The following is an 18994-nucleotide window of genomic DNA, read 5'->3' on the forward strand; positions in this document are numbered from 1 at the left end:
GAGAGAAGGGGGGAGAGGGAGGGCGACGGGTAAAAGAGCTTGACTTATAAGTCACTTACAACCAAACAGAGATGATTTATAAATCACTTGTTTTAAGTCACTTGATTTATAAGTCAAGTGATTTATGGGAACCAAACAGGGCCTAACTGCTCTGGGTGGTTGGGCAGCTGGCCACGTGCGCGTGAAATATTTTCCTCCGTAGAGAAAACCAAACTTGATCACGCAAGTTTTCCGTACAGAGAATTATTCCACAGATCACGTGCAAAAACACAACCCGTTTTCTCAGAAAAAAACTTGTAAGCTGGTAACTCGTGAAACAATAGAGAACTTTTGTAGAATATGTTGCAGTTTCTTTGCACAGTAAATTCTGAAGTTTTGCCGTGATTTCCGTTGAAGCACTGAGCTACACTAGTATGCCTGCATGTAAATAACAGAACTTTGGAGGGGGTACGGTGCAATTCAAGCAAATACTCCATCCAAAATAAAAACAAATCCGATTGTACTTGAGTCGTTGACATATCGGAGCGAAAGAATGGAGTGTCCTATGCTAGTCCCAATGGAGAGTATTATCGTATATTTATCAAGACTATAAATTAAGTAATTGAGCCGGATAAGTATCATGGTGATGACACTCCTTTCATATTTTATGACACTTCTACTTCTCCCTTCTATTGTATCAACAAATTTAATACTCATAACACTATCTTAATATTTTCATTAAAATTGGCCTAATAACTTATGAGCATAAGAATTACATGGATATGGGAAAACAAACATCGGCTGCGCCACCAAAGGGCGTTCCAAGTTCAATGCGTGATTCTCCATCTCTGAAGAGTGATCAAACTCGTTTGATATGAGAGCTTCCACCAAAGGCGAGGAATCTACGCCGTCACGAGCCCAAGTTCATCTCATCCGTCCACATCATCCACGTGGATCATGTGGTGCACGAATATTGACGCACGCCTCCTCGTCCCCACTCCCCCGTTATCCACTTGGGTCACACACTCGACTCGACCCAGGCTCTAGCCTTTCCCCCCGACCACTCCGCCGCCCGCTCCGATGGCGCTGTCCCCGGCGGCGCCGGCGAACTCCTCCTGCTTCCACGCCCGCACCGCCGCTAACCAGACATCCTCTCTCAGGTTGGCCGTCTCCTCCCGTTCCTCCGGGTCTTCGTCGGGCTCAGGGCGCAGACCAAGCTAGGTGAGCGAGGGCTGACGAAACTTGCTGGAATTTGTGCTGGATTTATCTTCCGTGCTTGATTGGGGATGCTGAGCAGGTTCGTCGGAGTCGTCGTGCCCGAATGTCAGCGCGGGGTTCTACACCACCGTCAACCGGAGGATCTCTCTCGGGTGAGTGTGCGCCGATCCGTATGCGTTGGCACGTGATCCTTCTTTGCTGGGGGCATGCGCCCAGCCGCCCAGGTTTCTGAGAAATTAGATTTTACGCCGTGGTAGGGGATTAGGATGTTGTACTGTTAGTCTGATACTCTCACATTGGCAATGTTTGTTGTTGCTCCATTTCGGTTAGCTGTAATTCTGGTCATAGTGCATTACTGGCTGTGGCAGTTTACATGGAAATGCAAGTACCTATGCTAGTCTGCAAGCAATGCTTTCGATCACATTAAGTAACCATAGTCTGTAGACATGGCTGACCTTTCAAGTATCATTTGAGCGATGGATATTCATAAGATCTACAACTTAAGATGAGATATCCATCTGTTAAAGAGCAAGGATTTTTTTCCATCTTACTGTTTGAATAAGAAGCGATACTGTATAGATTTGTTGGCACTTGAGGTAGCTGAAGAAAAACAGAATGACTCTGGCGTCGTTTGTTGGACACAATTGACATTTGAGTGTACTAATTTGCCCTTTATAGGTTGTCAAACAAGAAGGCTACCAGAGCCCGCATTTCGATGATGCCTATAGGTACTCCACGTGTGCCTTACAGAACCCCTGGTGAAGGAACCTGGCAATGGCTTGACATATGGAATGCTTTGGTAATACTTCACACCTAGTTACATGCTCCCTTGAGCTGATGTAATTCTGTTTGCCCACCGCAATAACGATTGAATTTTTCATGTGCAGTATCGTGAAAGGATTATCTTCATTGGGGACAATATAGATGAAGAATTCAGCAACCAAGTGTTGGCAAGCATGCTGTACCTTGACAGCATTGATAATACAAAAAAGATTCTTCTATACATTAATGGACCAGGAGGAGATGTAAGAACATTACAACATCATGCTTGGACTTATGTTGGGCTGTCTTCTTTTATGTTATTATTGTTATTCTTTTTGGGAGAAAAAATTTTTGGGCCATGATTCTGTGACTTGGAAGCAACACTAGCATCAAAAATTTGAAAAATCTAAGTACATGTTTTTTTATGTTTCAAATATTAAAAATAATTGATCAAAGAGTCCATGAAAATGAGGTTACCTCAAACCAACTCATGCTACACTCTAATCTGAACTCATCCCTGGTTTTGCAGCTTACTCCGTGTATGGCACTATATGATACCATGCTAAGCCTAAAGAGTCCAATTGGTACACACTGCTTGGGATTTGCATTCAACTTGGCAGGGTTTATTCTTGCAGCTGGTGAAAAGGTATTACTAGTTAATATTGGTTTCTTTTTGGAGCCTATTGTCTCGAATATGCTTTAGTATAGTACATATATCTGTTCTTTCTGTATTGCCCAGGGTTCGCGTACTGGTATGCCCCTATGCCGGATTTCACTTCAGTCACCTGCTGGAGCTGCTCGAGGCCAGGTTTATAATCTTAACAGAAGGCCAATTGGTTTACTATTGGATGCCTGCATCTTAGAGTATTATTATATATATATATATATATATTTCTCTACAGGCTGATGATATTGAAAATGAAGCAAATGAGCTTATTCGTATCAAGAACTATCTGTATGGCAAACTCGCGGAGCACACAGGTCACTCTGTCGAAAAGGCAAGGAGTTCTCATTGCATGAACCTTCTTTCTAAATTCTAATTATCTTCTTTTAATAATTCAATTATGTGTGCTTAAACAAGTTTTTTTTTGTCGTGTCATGTACAAGTTGGTGGTGCATTATGTTTTGCATTGCTCTGTTTTTTTGTATTGCATAATGAAGTCCAAAATCTGAATCAAAATGCCATATTACGTTACATGCTACTGTACCATGTTCTGATTCTTTTAAAAATATCCCATAGATGATTTTATTTTCAATCTTTTCACTTGTGATTTGATAAGATTGTATCAGCAATTTCAATCCCAAGGGTCCCATTGATCTCAAGTATTTACTCCTTTGCAGATTCACGAGGACTTGTCTAGGGTCAAGCGCTTTGATGCTGAAGGGGCTCTTGAATACGGGGTTATTGACCGCATTGTCAGGCCTTCTCGGATCAAGAAAGAGGGCTCCACTGCTCAAAGGAAGGACATGCGAAATCTGGGACTTGGCTAATACTCCTAGATTCTATGTTACTAGCATCAGATCTATGTACTGTGTTGGATTGCATTACCCCGAACTTCAGTTTACGGAACTCTAGGATTTACTAGTTAGCAAGATAGGCAGGCATGCTGGCTGAAGTGGAATGTAGCACCTATTCTTCCATTTCATTATATGTGTCGGACGCAGCATGCGCTCTACTTTTTCCCGAGAACCTTCTATTTGAAGAGGAATGTACTGTCCAAATTTTCCACAAAGCTTATACTGAATCTGCTGCTCGCCAGTACCTAGTGTGCTTTTGCTAACTGCTACTCCCTCCTTCCCTGTTTATAAGGCATACACGTATATCAAGATTCAAATCTTGTCATCTTTGACCAATAATTTGACTATTAAATTTTTATTTTTATAATGCAAATTTCATATGATTGGATTCATAATCAAATATATTTTACAATGATTATAAGTTTATAATCAAAAGTGATATAATATATGATAAATAAATGGTCAAAGTGTTGTTTAGAAGACCGTGTCATGTTCCACCATGCCTTATAAACGGGGAAGGAGGGAGTAGTATCATCTTTTAGTGAGCTGCAGAGCAAAGAAAAAGACTACTGGGCACTAGCCTCTAGGCGCATCGTGCGCTACTTTTCTGTACCATCAGGTGCCCAATTGCCCATGTTTTCCAGGCTGTATGTTAGCTTTCAATAATGAGATCAGGTGCCCATGTTTGCTGTATTCTTCATGTCAATGTGACCGACCGACTGTTGGGAGAAGAGGTAGCTTTCAATGGTGGTGACCGGCCACCTTACATACTGTGCATAAACGTGCAGAATGTTTCTTCAGAGAAGAAGCTGATGCCCTGAGAAGGATGCCGATTGTTAGGCAAAGAATGTGTACCTGCCAGTCCAAATGCACCAGCACATTGCACTCACCACTCCTCTTGTGTTTTGACATGGCTGCACAGATCGATGCCACATACTGACATACTGTTGACGAAACCGCAGATGAGGGTGTGCAACCACTCCAGAATTGACAGTCCAACAGACATGACTCCATCTCCTGGCCGTTGTCATCACCCACCAAATTGGTACAGTGGCATGGCATCCCACCGTCTCCCTGTTTCCGGCATCATCGCACGAACTACTCATTCCAGTGTAGCACTGGAACTGGAACTGGAACTGGAATTGGGATGATGGGATCGGATCATCCAGCCCCATCAGTTCCTGCATGCGAGTAAAGAGTGGTTTGGTTACAGGAACAAAACCCTTGGCCTCCGATCCCGGCTGAATCGCAGCGGCCGTGCGTGTCCGCATCTGCCTGTGCAGCCGACCGGCCAGAGCGCAGGAGCGGATAAGCGCACAGTTTGTTAGCGGATAATGACACCCAGGTAGGGCCTTTTCGCCGCACCAACTTCAAGAAAGCAACCCATGGCCATGGGTTTACCTTTGCACACTTCACGAAAAGAAGAAGGCCATTTGGAGACGGGCCCCAGCGACGGTCAACATCATCATTCATCAGAGTGGTTGGGAGAAGAGGCCTGCAGGGCATGCATGCACTGACCACTGATGCTCTTCTCTCTCTCTCTCTCTCATATGATTCATATCATATGCAGACAGACACAAGCAAGAAAGAACCAGCCTTGAGCCACTCCTGCCTGCACTACCTGCATGCAGACAGCTCCGAGAGAAAGAGGAGATGGATGCATGGCAATAACCTCAACTCACTTGCCCTTGCAGTGCAAAGTGATGGCTCTCTCAGTCCTAGGATGTACTAGTGCTGCTGCCTCTATCACCATAGCTTGGCTTCTCTGCAACTGTGCTGCTAGACACCCTCTTTCCAGCTTTGGATTTCTTATTCATTCCCATCCTTGTCCTCGTGTGTGCCACCATTAGTCAGACTCACATAACGAGGAGGGAACAATCCTGCTCGCAAATATTCTTAGCGCTCCCTAACTTACCGAGAGGGGGCCGGGGTTAATGGTAACCATCCAATCGACCCCTGTCAGTTCAGACAAGAAGCCAGCTGCCTGTAGAGCGAGAACACGCCACAGAACTTGTACGCAGTGCGTGTTCGTTCAGAGATACGCGCACAAAATAAAAGGAAAACTCTGGGACAGACAAAATTACCATAGGTTACTTGCAGGCAAGTGATGACAAGTACTGCACTGCGCTGCACTGTTGTTTGGAACTGATCGAACTGTCTCTCTTCCTAATTGAATCCCTAAAAATTTCACATGTGCCGAACAAAAGTTTCGGAATGCGTTTGAGTTTGTGCAAGAAGGGAGTTCGTACGGGACTACTCGATCTCGTGAGGTTGGTCGCGCGGTCAAGACACTTTTGCTGCCGATCGAGGAACTGATCTGAATCTGATCCCTGCGCCCTCGTTTTCAGCACTTGTGTACACGCACGAGCCGCAGCACGTATGACGTCTGTGTACACGACGCCGAAGTACGTACCAGTACGAGTACACAGGAGCTCTCTAGCTAAGGGGTGTTTAGTTGGTGAAAAAGTTTGGGTTTTGGTACTGTAGCACATTTCGTTGTTATTTGACAATTAATGTCTAATTATGAACTAATTATTTTTAAAAGATTCATCTCGTCGTAATCAGTTAAATTATATAATTAGTTATTTTTTAACTATATTTAATACTTCATATATGTGTTTAAAGATTTGATGTGACGGATACTGTATGAATTTTTTTTTTGAACTAAACAACCCCTAAGCACTGACAGCAACATTCTTTTCAGTACGTCTTTTTCTTCTCCTTCAGAGATCGTCAGATCGACGATCGATCTGCTACGACGACTGACGTTCTGATGAGTTCTGACACTTCATCTGTCAGGGGACCGGCAGTGTAGCCGTCGTGCGCCTGCTGCCAGCGCAGTGCATAGTCGTTGACCGATCCATCCACACCGGCGTGGAACGGACGTACACGTACGACGACGACGTATCGATGGATGAGCTCTCGGCCGGGTGTTTGAAATACTGCTGCTGCTACCAAGTACGCCTACGTAAAGGTGAAAGGGACCCGGGAAATTTATACTGTAACCATCTTGTCGGACATGTGCATGGACCGACCGGCCGACGACGACGTGGATCGACCGGCCGGGCGGGCCGGGGGGTGAGAGCGAAAGGAAGCAGACGTCGCCGTCGCTGCTCGCGGTCGCGGCCATGGCGTGGCGTGGCGAGTCATCAGGCAGTGACTGGTTACAGGTACCCCCTCCTCCTTCAGCAGTCAGAGGTTGATCGAGCACTCGCATGCGGGGAGAGAGAGAGAGGGCAGGGGGAGATCTATCTATGTCGGACCAGATCTCTCCTCTGGGATCGCATCGCACATGGTCATCGATCGCTGACAGACCGACCTGGTCGTTGTTCGATTCACCGTCTTCTTCTCTTTTTGGGAGAGTAACTAGCTAGCTAGTGTTCATCTTTTGGATGGAATTGAGGGTTTGTTTGGCAGAGCTCCGACTTCTCTAAAAACAGCTCCGGCTTCGGCTCATCTGGTGGAGTGTTTTTTCTGGTGGAGCTGGAGCCATTTTGGAGAACGTTTGGCAAAACGGCTTCACTCTATTTTCATAAATGAATTGAAGATGTCAAATGTCTAATATGCCCTTAGCTATTTTTTTATTGTTTCTCACTTTCTTTTTTGTTTTGTTTTCGTTCCTCCATTCTTGCGCTTCCATCCACCTCGCCTCGTGCCTCCGCCCACCTCCCGCTGGCGGCAGCACCATCCCGTGCCGCCTCCTCCCGCCGCAGGTGGCCTCGGGCGCGACTACTCCTCTCGCCGCCGGTGGCCTCGAGCGCGGCTCCTCCTCCCGCTGGCGGCGGCGGCCTCTGCCCGCGCCGCCTCCTCCCGCCGGCGCCGGCCTCCACCCGCACCTCCACCTCCCGCCACCGGCTCGCCTCCTGCCTCGACCTGCCCCGCCGCCGGACGGCCTTCCGCCCCGCCTTGCCGCGAGCTCCCGCCGCCGGACGGCCTCCCAGGGTGCGAGAGCCCGCCTTGCCTTGTTGTGACTTCCCGCCGTCGGCCGGCCTCCCGCTCTGCCGTGCCGCGAGCTCCCGCCGCCAGCCGGCCTCCCGCACTGCCCCGTCCGGTCGCCGCGAGGAGGCTCCGTGCGCGAAGAGGCGCAGCGCGCACGGTGGGGGGCAAGATGGTCTTGGACCGCAGGCCTGATGGAGGAGCCGCCCGAAGCCACGTTTTCGTGGCTTCACCTCCTCTGTGGAAGCCGGCGCTGGCTCCAGATGCAGCTCCATCCATGAAGCTGCTGCAAAAACATTCGTTTGGGAGGGCTTCGCCTGGAACCGGGCAAGAGGCCGCCCAAGAAGCCCTCCCAAATAGGGCATCAGAATGCACGAGAAGAGACAATCTGTTGTACTTTTTTATATCAGCACAGCAGAAAGATTTTTGGGTTTTGCTGTCAGATACGTTACCTGGGCGTGAGTTACAATGAAGTACCGTTTGATCGGATCAAAGTGTGCATGGTCGATGGAATTAGTCCTGTAGTATCAACGCCTGGCAAAGTGTAGTATAAACTTGTATTCCATTGGGTCGGACCGACTACTAGTAAACCTTCGAGGACACCTGACTTTATGTATATAACTATATATCTATATAATTGTGCTTGTTGTCTGTTTGCATCAGGTCAGCTCGCATAGTCTTCTTAGAGCTAGTATTTTACATCAGCATAGCTGCAGGTATGTACTCTCTCCGTCCCAAAATAAATGCACATTTCGCACTTCGAGAAATCAAACACTTTAAAGTTTGACCAAATATATATTAAAACAATATTAACAATTATAATACTAAACAAATATCATTAAATTAATCACATCATATATTTTCATGACAAACTTATTTAGAGACACAAATATTAATATTATTTTTTATATATACAGTCAAACTTAAAATTTGTTGACTTTTCAAAATACGATATGAGCATTTATTTATTTTGGAACGGAGGGAGTATAGTCGTCGGGGATCAAACGACTCCTGAGTCTGATTCTCTTCTCTTTTTTTAGGAGAAAAAAAGAAGAGAAGAGAAGGGTTCCTTGGCTAGTCCCATACGGATATGCCCTGGAAAATTCAACGTGCGGTCACCACGCGTAACCGTGTCAACGGGCGAATGAATGAAGCGTGCAAGGTAGCAATTGAGTCGGTCTGCATGCACACCACACTGTATAGGCCCCCCCCCCCCCTCAAACCGTGTTCGGCTGGTGGGTAGGACTCCAGCCCTACAGTAATTTCCTCTCACACCACTCCAGCCTCCAGCTAGGTAACAGTATTTTTCTCTCACACCACTCCAGCTGCAGCCTGCCGAACGCGGTCCAGAGCCATGACGATCCTTGAAGAAAACCTAGCCGAACAGCATGGAAATTCGGTAGTAATTTGGTGTAGTGGTTGCAAATAGGTGACACGAAATAGTAAGAGAACTGGTACTACTAGCAGGCCTCTCTCTGCTATGGAGAATTGGAGATGATGGATTGAAAGTGTTGTTGAATGAAACCTCTCCGACACAGACACCGTCACGCAACCCTGGTCCCCGATCGAGCATTGTGTGACTGTGTCGTTGCTCTAGAATTTTATAACGACGACGACCGTGACGATGAGGACGAGGGGTGGGTCTCGCCTCGCCCGCCCGCGAGTGGCACTGCCACCGCCACTGCCGGCCATCCTCGGCTCGGGTGCGGGCGCGGCATGCATGCGCTGCGCTGCGCACGCATGGCCGCCCGCCCCCGGCCGGCCGCGCGCCACGGCAACACGACGCACCGCGCGCGTGCAGTGGCAGCGCGAGGCTCGCCAGCGCCAGCGCCTGCGCGCTCCCGTCTTTTGGCCGTCCCATCCCATCCCCAGCTGCTGCTGCTGCTCTCTCTCTCTATAGCTGTTGCGCGCCATACCTTCCCAACTGTTGCTGCCTCGAAAAGGCGCCAGGTGCACGTGTGACCCTGAGGCCCCTGACCACCACCACGCACACCGCCCACGCACTCCCTCCCCCTCTCTCTCTCTACCCCCTCGCCTCTATCTCTCACATCACACATATCACACCCACACACATCGCATCACACGTCACATCTCTCTCTACCTCTTCCTGCAATTGCATCTCCCTCTCTCTCTAGGCTAGCTCGATGCATGGATGGAGGCCCGGCCTCATCAGCAGCTCCTCCCAAGGTTCACAATTTCGACGGAATTTCGGCGAAATTCCGGAAAAAATTCCGTTTCCGCTAGTTACCGGGAAGAGAAATTTCGCTACTTTTCGGTGAATTTCGTTTCGAAATTCAAAAATTTAAAAAAATTTGTAAAAAAAATATGAAAAAATTATGATAAAAAACTAGGTGCATTTTTGAGCGACTATCACTTGAAATCGTTCAAATATAAGTTGATTTGATTGGTTAAAATCACTAAATGAGTTCGGACCCGTTAACGATGAGTGGACCCGTTAACCCGTTAACAAGGTATACCTTATCTGCTCGTCAGCGTGAGGGGTGACGGTCGCCCGAGCTCTTTTTTCCCCACCACGGTCTCCTCTCTGGTCCCCTCCGCCGCCGGCGGCGATTTTCGCCTCCCCGCACCGAAATTTCGGCGGAAAGGCGGCGAAATCCGGGCGGGGTGTAGCGGATACCGTTCCCTGGAGACGCTGTCGGAATGGATCCGTAATCCGGGCGGATTTCGGTGCGGTTTCGGCGGAAAACCGGTGAAACCGACCGGATTTCGCCTCGGCTCCGGGAACTAAGGTATGAGAAGGTTTTTTTTATGTTGATGCTTGTTGATGTCGATCTAAGTTAGTTGATTTGAGATTCTAGAGACCAAGTGACATAGAAAGCATAGAAAAAATCAGTTAGTTGATATGTATGACTTTTTTCATGTTAGTCTCAATGTATGAATTGGTAGTTTTAATGAATTGTTAGTTTATGTGATATTCATGGGTTGTTAGTAGGTATTCATCAAAAAGAACATGAGTTGCTACTTCATGTGTTATTCATGAACTTACACCTTACTATTTTTCTGTAATTGTAGGACAATGCCAGACCTAGTGTGGGAGCATGGCCAAAAGATCAGGGGTGGTTTCAAATGCAAGTATTGCAGGGAGGAGAAGAGTGGGGGAGGAGCAACAAGGTTCAAAGAGCATTTGGCATATAGGGGGAAAGATGTGAAGGACTGCCCTTCGGTTCCAGCCGAAGTTAAGGCCTTCTTTAGTGAGCAGTTGGACAGGAACAAGGCTAGAGCTAAAGCAAGGGCCCGAGAAAAGCTGCTGAGGGACCAATCTGCCCGAGAAAGCATTGCCTTATTTGGATTATCACGGCTACCTACCATATGGAGCTCCACAGTTGCAACATCACCCACCTACGTACGTGTATTTGCCACCAACAGACGAGCCGTATGAGGGACCACCGGGAGAGAGATTTGAGGACTGAAGAATGCAGGTACTTATCCTATCAACAGAAATTATCTATACGTTTTGCTTCCTCTACTTATTTAATTTATTTCACATAAATATTTAAATGCAGAGAATATGCTACATGGATTATTCTGGACTATGCCTTTGCCTCTTTTGTATCTTTGGATTGTAATAATTCTAATGGACTTTGGATGTATTGCGTTCTATGTGTGGACTTTGGACATGAGTTATGTGTAATAATTGTAATGGACTTTGGATGTATTACGTTGTATGTGTGGACTTTGGACATGAGTTATGTGTTAAATGGTGTATTTGTCATTGTTTTGTGGAGTTATATATATGTTATGCATTATAAACTGTCAATATACACATAATCAGGGGAAATTTTGCCAAAATTTTCAATTTTTCCATATGTACACATCATTTTCTGTTAATTTGCATCATTTTACGGTGACAAAACCGAAATTTCGGTCAAAATTACCGAAATTCCGGTCGGAAAAAACCGAAATTCCGGTCGGAATGCAACGAAATTTCGTTTTTCGAATTCAAAAACCCATTTCGGTCGGAATTACCGAAATTTAGCGAAATTTCGCCCGGAATTCCGTTTCCGCCGGATGGCGGGATTCGGTCCAAAAACGAAAAGGAGAACCCTGGCTCCTCCACGATCCTGCTTCTTTCAATTCCTCATCAGGCGGCCCATACCATACCTGCGGCTGCATCCATGCCGTCCATGCCTGGTAATTGCCACTGGGCGATAGGCATCAGCCACTGCCACTGTTCCTTGCATCAGCCTCGAACTCGGCGCTCGGCTGCCTGCCTTGCCTCCCTCCCCGTCGGCGTCGCCGTTGCAGTAAAAGAAAGCCGGGCAGGCAGAGCGACCCGCAGATCGTGGCATGCCATGCCATGCCATGCATGCGGCCACTGGAATCATTTGCCCCCCTCCCTCCCTCTCGCTCGCTTGCATCTGCATGCATGCGGCTGATGCCTGCCTGCGGCTGCGATGCAACGAGAGAGCAGGCAGGCAGGCCCTGCTGCCCACTGTGACCCAGTCCCTCCCAACCGTGCATGCATGCCACAGTGCCTCGTGCTTCCGGAGCAGCACGCACCAACTGCGTGCCGCAGGACGATCCACAAGGAAATTCATGCTCGGATCGGATGCAAACTATGCTCGATCGATCGCTCGGCAGATCGGGCAGGCGCGGCTTTTCATCATATCAGAGGCGCCGTTGTTTAATAATGGTTAGGCATGCACGCATTGTTGGTTAAACATCGAGAGAATACTGTTGTTGTATCAGCCGTAAGAGCATCTCCAAGAGTTTGGCAAATCGAGTTGTCATATTTGATTTTTGACAAAAACGTTAAAAATACTCCTCCAACAGTTTGGCAAAAGACTTGGCAATTTTTGGCAACTTGGGAAAAACCAGCCTCCAGCGCGTAAATATACGCGCGCGGCGCGCGGTTGGCATCGTGCTTTCTAGTCAGGTGGGAGGGTGAAAAAAGAAATAAATAACAAAGAAGGGTTCCTGATTTAAGTTTTCAAGAAGTGGAAGGACATAAATATAATTTTGTTTCTCTCTCAGGGTTCCTGATGTAAGATAGATCTGGATTTGGCAAGTGAATTATGCCAAACTGTTGGAGATAAGTTCTTTTTTTACTTGGCATATCTTTTTAGAAGTTAACAAAACACAAAATATGCCAACTAAAATATGGCAAATTCTTGGAGATGCTCTAAGTAAATCCATCCAATGCAAACTAGTGTTGAACAACTCCTGGTAATATTATATGACTTGGGCAAAAGAAAAAAAAAGTTTCCTAGCTGTTACCCAAGCATGCACATTTTCTAAGCACCTCTATCGATCGCACATGCCACTAGAGTTAAGTTGGAAGACCTACATATACCATTACCCCTAAAGTTCTCTACCTCATGAACTTTCACATGGCCGGCCCTGGAGTAGGTATTAATCAATCCGGATTCGTGCTAGACAAGGTCATCATCCTATATACCCGCGGGTGTTTTCGGAATTTTTTGACAATTTCTTTAAATAAATTTATTTTCTAGAAAAAGGATATTTTAACCCCCTCCCCCCCCCCCCCCCCCACTCCACCCAAACGGCCCAACCTATGAGCAAGGAAGCTAGACATGGTGAAAATTATTGACAAAGACCCTAGCTAGCTTTGGAAGGAAATCTAAAATTTATAGACATGAAATCCGGTCGAATCAAATAAAGATTTTAGTAGAGATACTTATAAAGCACAATGACAGGCTCAATTAATGAAATTCTAATTAAGTAATTGGTTATAATACAAAGCATAGAAGAAGCTAGATTCTATCGATATTTTTTCTAGCTCTAATGGTTTACAATACAAAGCCTGCACACGGTAATAAATCTCTTAGCAACTTTCTACCAAATGAGTTTACTTGACAAAATTTGTATTCCTTTGGTACAGAATCTTTACCAAAATAAAAAAAAAACTGCTGCATAAGTATTTTCAAAAAAAGTTGAGCTGGTAGGTTTAAGAGCTTTTGCCAGGTTTTCTACAACAGTTAAGCTTTGCTGCTGTGTATATGGTTGATAAGGTTTTCTGAAATAATGTCAAAACAATATATAGAAGTGTTTGCCAATAATGTACTTTAGAAATTACTGAACTATTTCCCAAAAAAATTCGTCCGTTCGTCAGAAATGTTGAAGGGCGTGTTCCCTAGCTTGCTAGGTAATTATCAACTGAATGTTCACCTGTTAGAGCAAAAAAAGAAAAAGAAACAGTAAATCTCCTAATTGCTGGAACTAGCACAACTACAGTACAAAAAACGGCAAACACCCAAGCACAATCTGTGTGTATACGCACAAAAAACGGCCGTATCTTTCTACCTCTGTAATCTGATTAGTATAACTGTTAATCATCACGGGTTAACTAGTGTCAGACACCCAAGCAAGGCACACCATGGCCCAGAGTCCAAAGAGATCGACCGAGCACAGCTGAGGCTCCACCTGTGGCGACGACGACGACGACTATTCGACTAATCTCTCCCTCCCGGCTCCATCGATCCGGTTGACACTCGAGACAACATAAAATATAGCAAGTGTTGCAGCTAGCGTGCGTGCGTGTCACATATGGTGAAGTGCAGTGGTTGCTCATCGCGAGCAGGAGCAGAGAGAGGCCGCCGTCCCCGTTCGCCCGCTGGTGAAGTGGTTGGCTAGCTAGCTAGCTGCTCGATCATGTGATAGCAGCATCCATCCATCACCTGCTGGCCACGGCGGCCATGGCCACTCCGATCCCCTTGACACATCTGGGCGCACGGTATGAACAGGCCCAAGAGAAAACAACAACGAACTCGCCCATCACCCCCCATAAAATACGCAGCTCGATCAGCTCCCCGTTTGATCTCCCTGTAAGTGGTCTCGATCGATCCCAAGCTCGGCTGAGACAAAGAGAAGGACTGATGGAGACAGATTAAACCAATTTTTAAATTTTAAAAGAAGCTTTGATTGCTTCTGCTGGCAACTAGTACTACTACTACTTCTAATCTCCTCCTCAACCCCTCCTCTCTAGTCTCTACAGATGGATCGATGAAGCAGCAGCATCATGCATTGCTCATCAAGTGAAGGTGAAGGTACGGTGAAAGTGAAAGAAAATTAACCGCAGGGATTAACAGTTCCAAAGCAAGCACTAGGGGGAATTACACTACTGCAGGCAGGGGTGTTGGGTAATTGACCAGGATATCCATGGCGGACTGATTACACCAAGGAAGAACAACACGGGAACGGAGATGCCGGCGGGTGATTACCAGAGGCTGGGAGAGAAATTGGATGGATGGATGACTCTTAGCTAGCTTCGATCGATGGATTGTACCAGCATGCTGCATGCCGATGGCGACGAAGCGCGCCGGGGCTTGTTCAGTTTGCTTGCTCTCCGCCTCTCCCGCCTTCTTCCATGTCCGGCGATCGATCAGTACGGGGCGACGCGGCCGGCGCCGCTGCCGCCGCTTCCGGGGCCGGCCCACGCGTAGGCGTCGCCGGGGAGCGGGAGGCCGTTCATGAGGCTGTGGGGGAGCTGGTCGGCGAGGGACGGCGGCGGGTGAGGGTGCCCACCGGCGCCCAATGGAAGCTGCGGAGGCGGCGAGGAGGAGGACTGGCCAGCCAGGCCCTGCGGCGTCTGCTGGTGCGGCGGCGGCTCGTCGTCCTCGAGGGGGAGGCGCTCGTAGGCGGCGTTGCCGAAGCAGGCGGCCACGATCACGACGGGCCCGGAGGCGACGAGCGGGCCGGCGACCGTGCCGCCCACGATCTGGCCCTGGCCGCCGGACAGGTAGACGGTGAGGCCGGTGGCGGCGGGGGGCGCCGGCGGCGGGAGGAAGGAGCCGCAGAGCGAGATGATCTCGAAGCGGCCGGCGAGGTTGACGACGGCGCCCGGCCCGGCCCCGGGCTGCCGGATGGTGACGTTGGCGACGTTGCCGGCGCCGCTGAGCACGCAGACGCCGACCTGGCGCCGGCGCGCGAACCCGGCGACGCTGTCGACGACGTCGCAGCCGGCGGCGACCTCCAGGACGTGCGCGCGCAGCGCGCTGGCGCTGTCCCGCGTGATGATCACCGGCGGCTTGGGCTTGTTCTTGGACCCCGCGGGGCGGCCCCGGGGGCGCCGCAGCACCACGGGCGGCTGCTGCTGCTGCTCCTCGCCCGCCGCTGCCAGCTGCTGCTGCTGGTGGTGGTGGTCCGCGCCGGCGTCGCCGCTGCTGCCGTTGCTCCCGGCGCTGTTGATGGTGTTGCTGTCGTCCGCGAGCTCCTGCTTGGCCGGCGCGGCGCCCATGAGCTGCTCCTGGAAATGCTGGAACGCCGGGTGCTGGCCCGGGAAGTGGTGGGCGAAGGGGTGGAACGGCGGCGGCGGCGGCGCGAAGTGGTGCCCGCCGCCGTGCGCCGCCGCAGCCGCCACGGGATCCATCCCACCAGCCGCGCGGCCTCCTCCAATCCAATCCCCAAGCGAGCGAGCTCCTGGCCGACGAGCAGGCGCGGGACGGTCAAAGGGCCGGGGGAGGCAAGCGGCGGGTTGCCGGCCGGGAGGTGTGGGTGGTCTGGTGCTCTCGTCTCGTCTCGGTCTCGGGCCGACGACGATGCGCGGGGTGGGGGTGGGGGTTAAGACAAGCGCGTAGATTGGGGGCGGGAGTGGGGCCCACGTGGGTTCCTGGGGGTAGTCGTCGTCTGTCCGATCCTGATCGCGGCCGCTGGGCTGCTGGTGGTGCCCACGTCTCTCGCTGACATGTCTGATTGCGCTTGCGCCCGGGCCGGGCCTGGCCGGCCTCTCCTCCCCTACCACTGTAAAGTTCAAAATTCTAATTTTTTTCTAACGCCTGTATGAAAACTTAAATTTAGACGGAATAAAAAGCACATTGCACAGTTTGTCTGTAAATCGCGAGACGAATCTAATGAATCTAACTAGATCGTAATTAGATACTAAATTGCTACAGTAATGCTATAGTAAACAACCTCTAATGGCGGATTAATTAGGCTCATTAGATTCGTCTCACAATTTACAGACGAGTTCTGTGATTTATTTTATAATTAGTCTATATTTAGTACTTTAAATATAGAAAGATGCTCTTTCAAAAACTTTACAAACATGCAACTAAACAAGGTCCTAGTCCCTGTGTTGACCTCCTGCTCCTTGCCTGCAGCTGCGGCTGCAGCCACTCCCGCCGGCGTCGTTAAACAACCGTCCTGGCGCCGTCATGCCAAAACCAGACCCAAGATCTCGAGATAGAGGTTTCCTTTCCTTTCCCCTAGTGCCCAATTAGGTGGTTTTCTAAAGAGTGAGATGCAGGCCCTTGAGTTAACCTCGATGGATAGGCGCATTGGCTTCAAGATAGGTGCAGAACTAGAGATAGAGTGGCAATGCATGCATCGTGTCATCCTTTTTGTTGGTTGGCACGTCCGTCTGCAGGCACTAAGATAGATATTTTCACATCTTTTTTCCCCCTTGTTTTAACTTTCTTAGAAGTATACTGTGCTGGAGGTAGCAGGGCTTAGAGAAGCATATGTGTATTTCCTAACGTATATCTTGCTCAAAGATAGGGAAGTTTTAGATGCTAATAAGCTATTTTTAATAAAGAGTATGATGATGGAAAAGATCCACAGAGATAGATTGCGTGATAATGCACCCAATCTTAACCGAGCGTTAAAGATCCTTGGCTCTGCCACCAATATTTTTCACATGTCTATGCCACCAATGCGAACATATAGCACTACTAGGAGATACGAAATTTTGGATGCTTGGCTCTGCCTAAAGAGGTTTAGTTTACCTTAGAGATATAGATACACAAGTTAGCTATGAGATTATGTGGAGACAGAGTGGTGATACTTCCCAATGTTAATTAGGCACTCATTAACCACCCGTAATCATTTTTTTTGCTTGGCAAATCCATGCTGCGGAATGCCAAACAATACTATGAGAGATAGAGATTTTGTGGAATGCCAAATTGCCGATACAAACGTGCGTGAATTACGTTTGAAAATGACTCTAAGATAGGCAGATCGAATCGTTTTAGATCGAGATAGATATCTATAATTAGGATGCCATTATAAATATCTTTTCTAACTTCAAAGGACGCATGTTTCATAAGCAATTTTTCCTCGAATACATAGGAGAGCTACACATTTTTGTATTAAGAAGAAAGAGCTTGCAGAAGCTTACAAGAGTCTACAACGCACGGTCGTGTGGAACACGCCGGCAAAAACCCATAAGCAATTTAATATATCGTGTGAATCGATGTTCAATTCTCGCACCAATAATTATTACTTTGGGATTTATTCTTTACATGAGAAAGAGAGATTGAATAACAAAGATCTCGGATATTGTTGCAGTTGTTCTTCAATTTGTTTAATACAGAGAAATAGGGATGATCCATGTGAATAAGATACACGTAATAAGCTACAAAAAAACATGTTGGCGTGCTTGTTGACATAAGGAAAATATTGATATGGATTGTTGGTTCTAGAATCAACAGTCTTTGGTTGACAAAAAATATTGATAGGATAATCTGCCATGCTTGCCTGATGGAGATACTCAGACATGTGCTACTTTTTGATCAAGTATGTTGACAAAAAAAAATCTAGTTCATGTGGGATAAAGTCTTTCTCCAAAGAACAAGCCTGATGAAGTTTCTTACCTGACCTCTAAGAAGAAACATAGTTTTATTTACTATGCGAAAGTCGTTGTCCCATGGATAAAAGGATAGACGCCGTGAGAACAATATTTGATGTTATGAATTTGACTTAGGAAATGACTTGATGGGTTAATGTCAATTGATTCCATCTATGTTCTCTTGTCATTCAGTTGATCATCCATATATAGAAAAAACATTTGTTGGCCCCCTTGCACCGCCCACAATGGTTGTTTTCATGCATGTGTTGATGTAACAATGTGCTGAAGTTGACAACAATTATTGGATGGCTTCCTATGTTCTGATCAGCATTTGCTCAAGAATGACCGTCATAGCTTTCACCCTTTTCCCATAGATCCTAAGGAACCACTTCTGCACATTGTGATATATTTGCTAGCTTGTTTTTGACTTTTCTTCAGGTAGGTCTGTTTGTAGATACATAGAAAAATGAAGTTGAGAACAAAAATCTCATGTCTGCTTCACTAATAAAAAATTGTCGTGTCTGACTAGCTCATGGTCCACCATCACATAGACCACACTAACATGGTCTGCATGAAAGTTTTTTTCAGGGCATTATATATAGTTTGTAGGGATTATTAGGGAAGTCGTCCTCCAGGGCTCAAAGGACTTTTGATTCGAGAAGTAAGCTCATGCAGAACAAAGTCCGAAGTCCGTACATGCAGGTGTGGACGACGACGAAGTACATCTGGTTAGTACGAGGGATACGGTCAGCAGAAAAGCTCATGATCCGAGCCTGGGGCTGATGAACAACCTGCAGATCGAGCATGCTTGATGCGCGCCACGGATGGAATCTAAACTATACATCATGAGGGACCGAGAGAGAAACCTACTCCATCCGTTTCAAATTATAAGTCATTTCAAAAAATTTGGAGAGTCAAAGTTTTTCAAATTTGACCAAATTTATATAACAAAATAATAACATTTATGATACCAATTAAGTATCATTAGATTCTTTGTTAGCTATATTTTCATAGTATACCTATATTTTCATAGTA

At 47.4% G+C, this 18994-nt stretch overlaps 1 protein-coding gene, 1 long non-coding RNA gene and 1 pseudogene across 3 annotated transcripts; 2 read left to right on the forward strand and 1 right to left on the reverse strand.

Moving 5' to 3' along the window:
- The first annotated feature begins 989 nt into the window (after positions 1-989).
- LOC120669628 lies at positions 990-3721 on the forward strand (annotated as a pseudogene). The gene is made up of 8 exons (XR_005672725.1): positions 990-1200; positions 1277-1349; positions 1876-1996; positions 2085-2222; positions 2489-2605; positions 2699-2767; positions 2862-2957; positions 3301-3721. The product of XR_005672725.1 is annotated as an ATP-dependent Clp protease proteolytic subunit-related protein 2, chloroplastic-like (transcript).
- Positions 3722-10705: 6984 nt separating this feature from the next.
- On the forward strand, positions 10706-11086 carry LOC120670530. Its single transcript, XR_005673229.1, has 2 exons — positions 10706-10853; positions 10938-11086. It is a non-coding gene; the product is annotated as an uncharacterized LOC120670530 (long non-coding RNA).
- Positions 11087-14270: 3184 nt separating this feature from the next.
- LOC120668542 (AT-hook motif nuclear-localized protein 18-like) lies at positions 14271-15911 on the reverse strand. Its single transcript, XM_039948278.1, has one exon. The coding sequence runs from the start codon at positions 15761-15763 to the stop codon at positions 14777-14779; it is 987 nt and encodes a 328-aa protein (XP_039804212.1). The 5' UTR covers positions 15764-15911; the 3' UTR covers positions 14271-14776.
- Between the last annotated feature and the right edge of the window lie 3083 nt (positions 15912-18994).

This window comes from Panicum virgatum, chromosome 4N, assembly GCF_016808335.1.
Source record: "Panicum virgatum strain AP13 chromosome 4N, P.virgatum_v5, whole genome shotgun sequence".
In the NCBI taxonomy this organism is placed as follows: Eukaryota; Viridiplantae; Streptophyta; class Magnoliopsida; order Poales; family Poaceae; genus Panicum; species Panicum virgatum.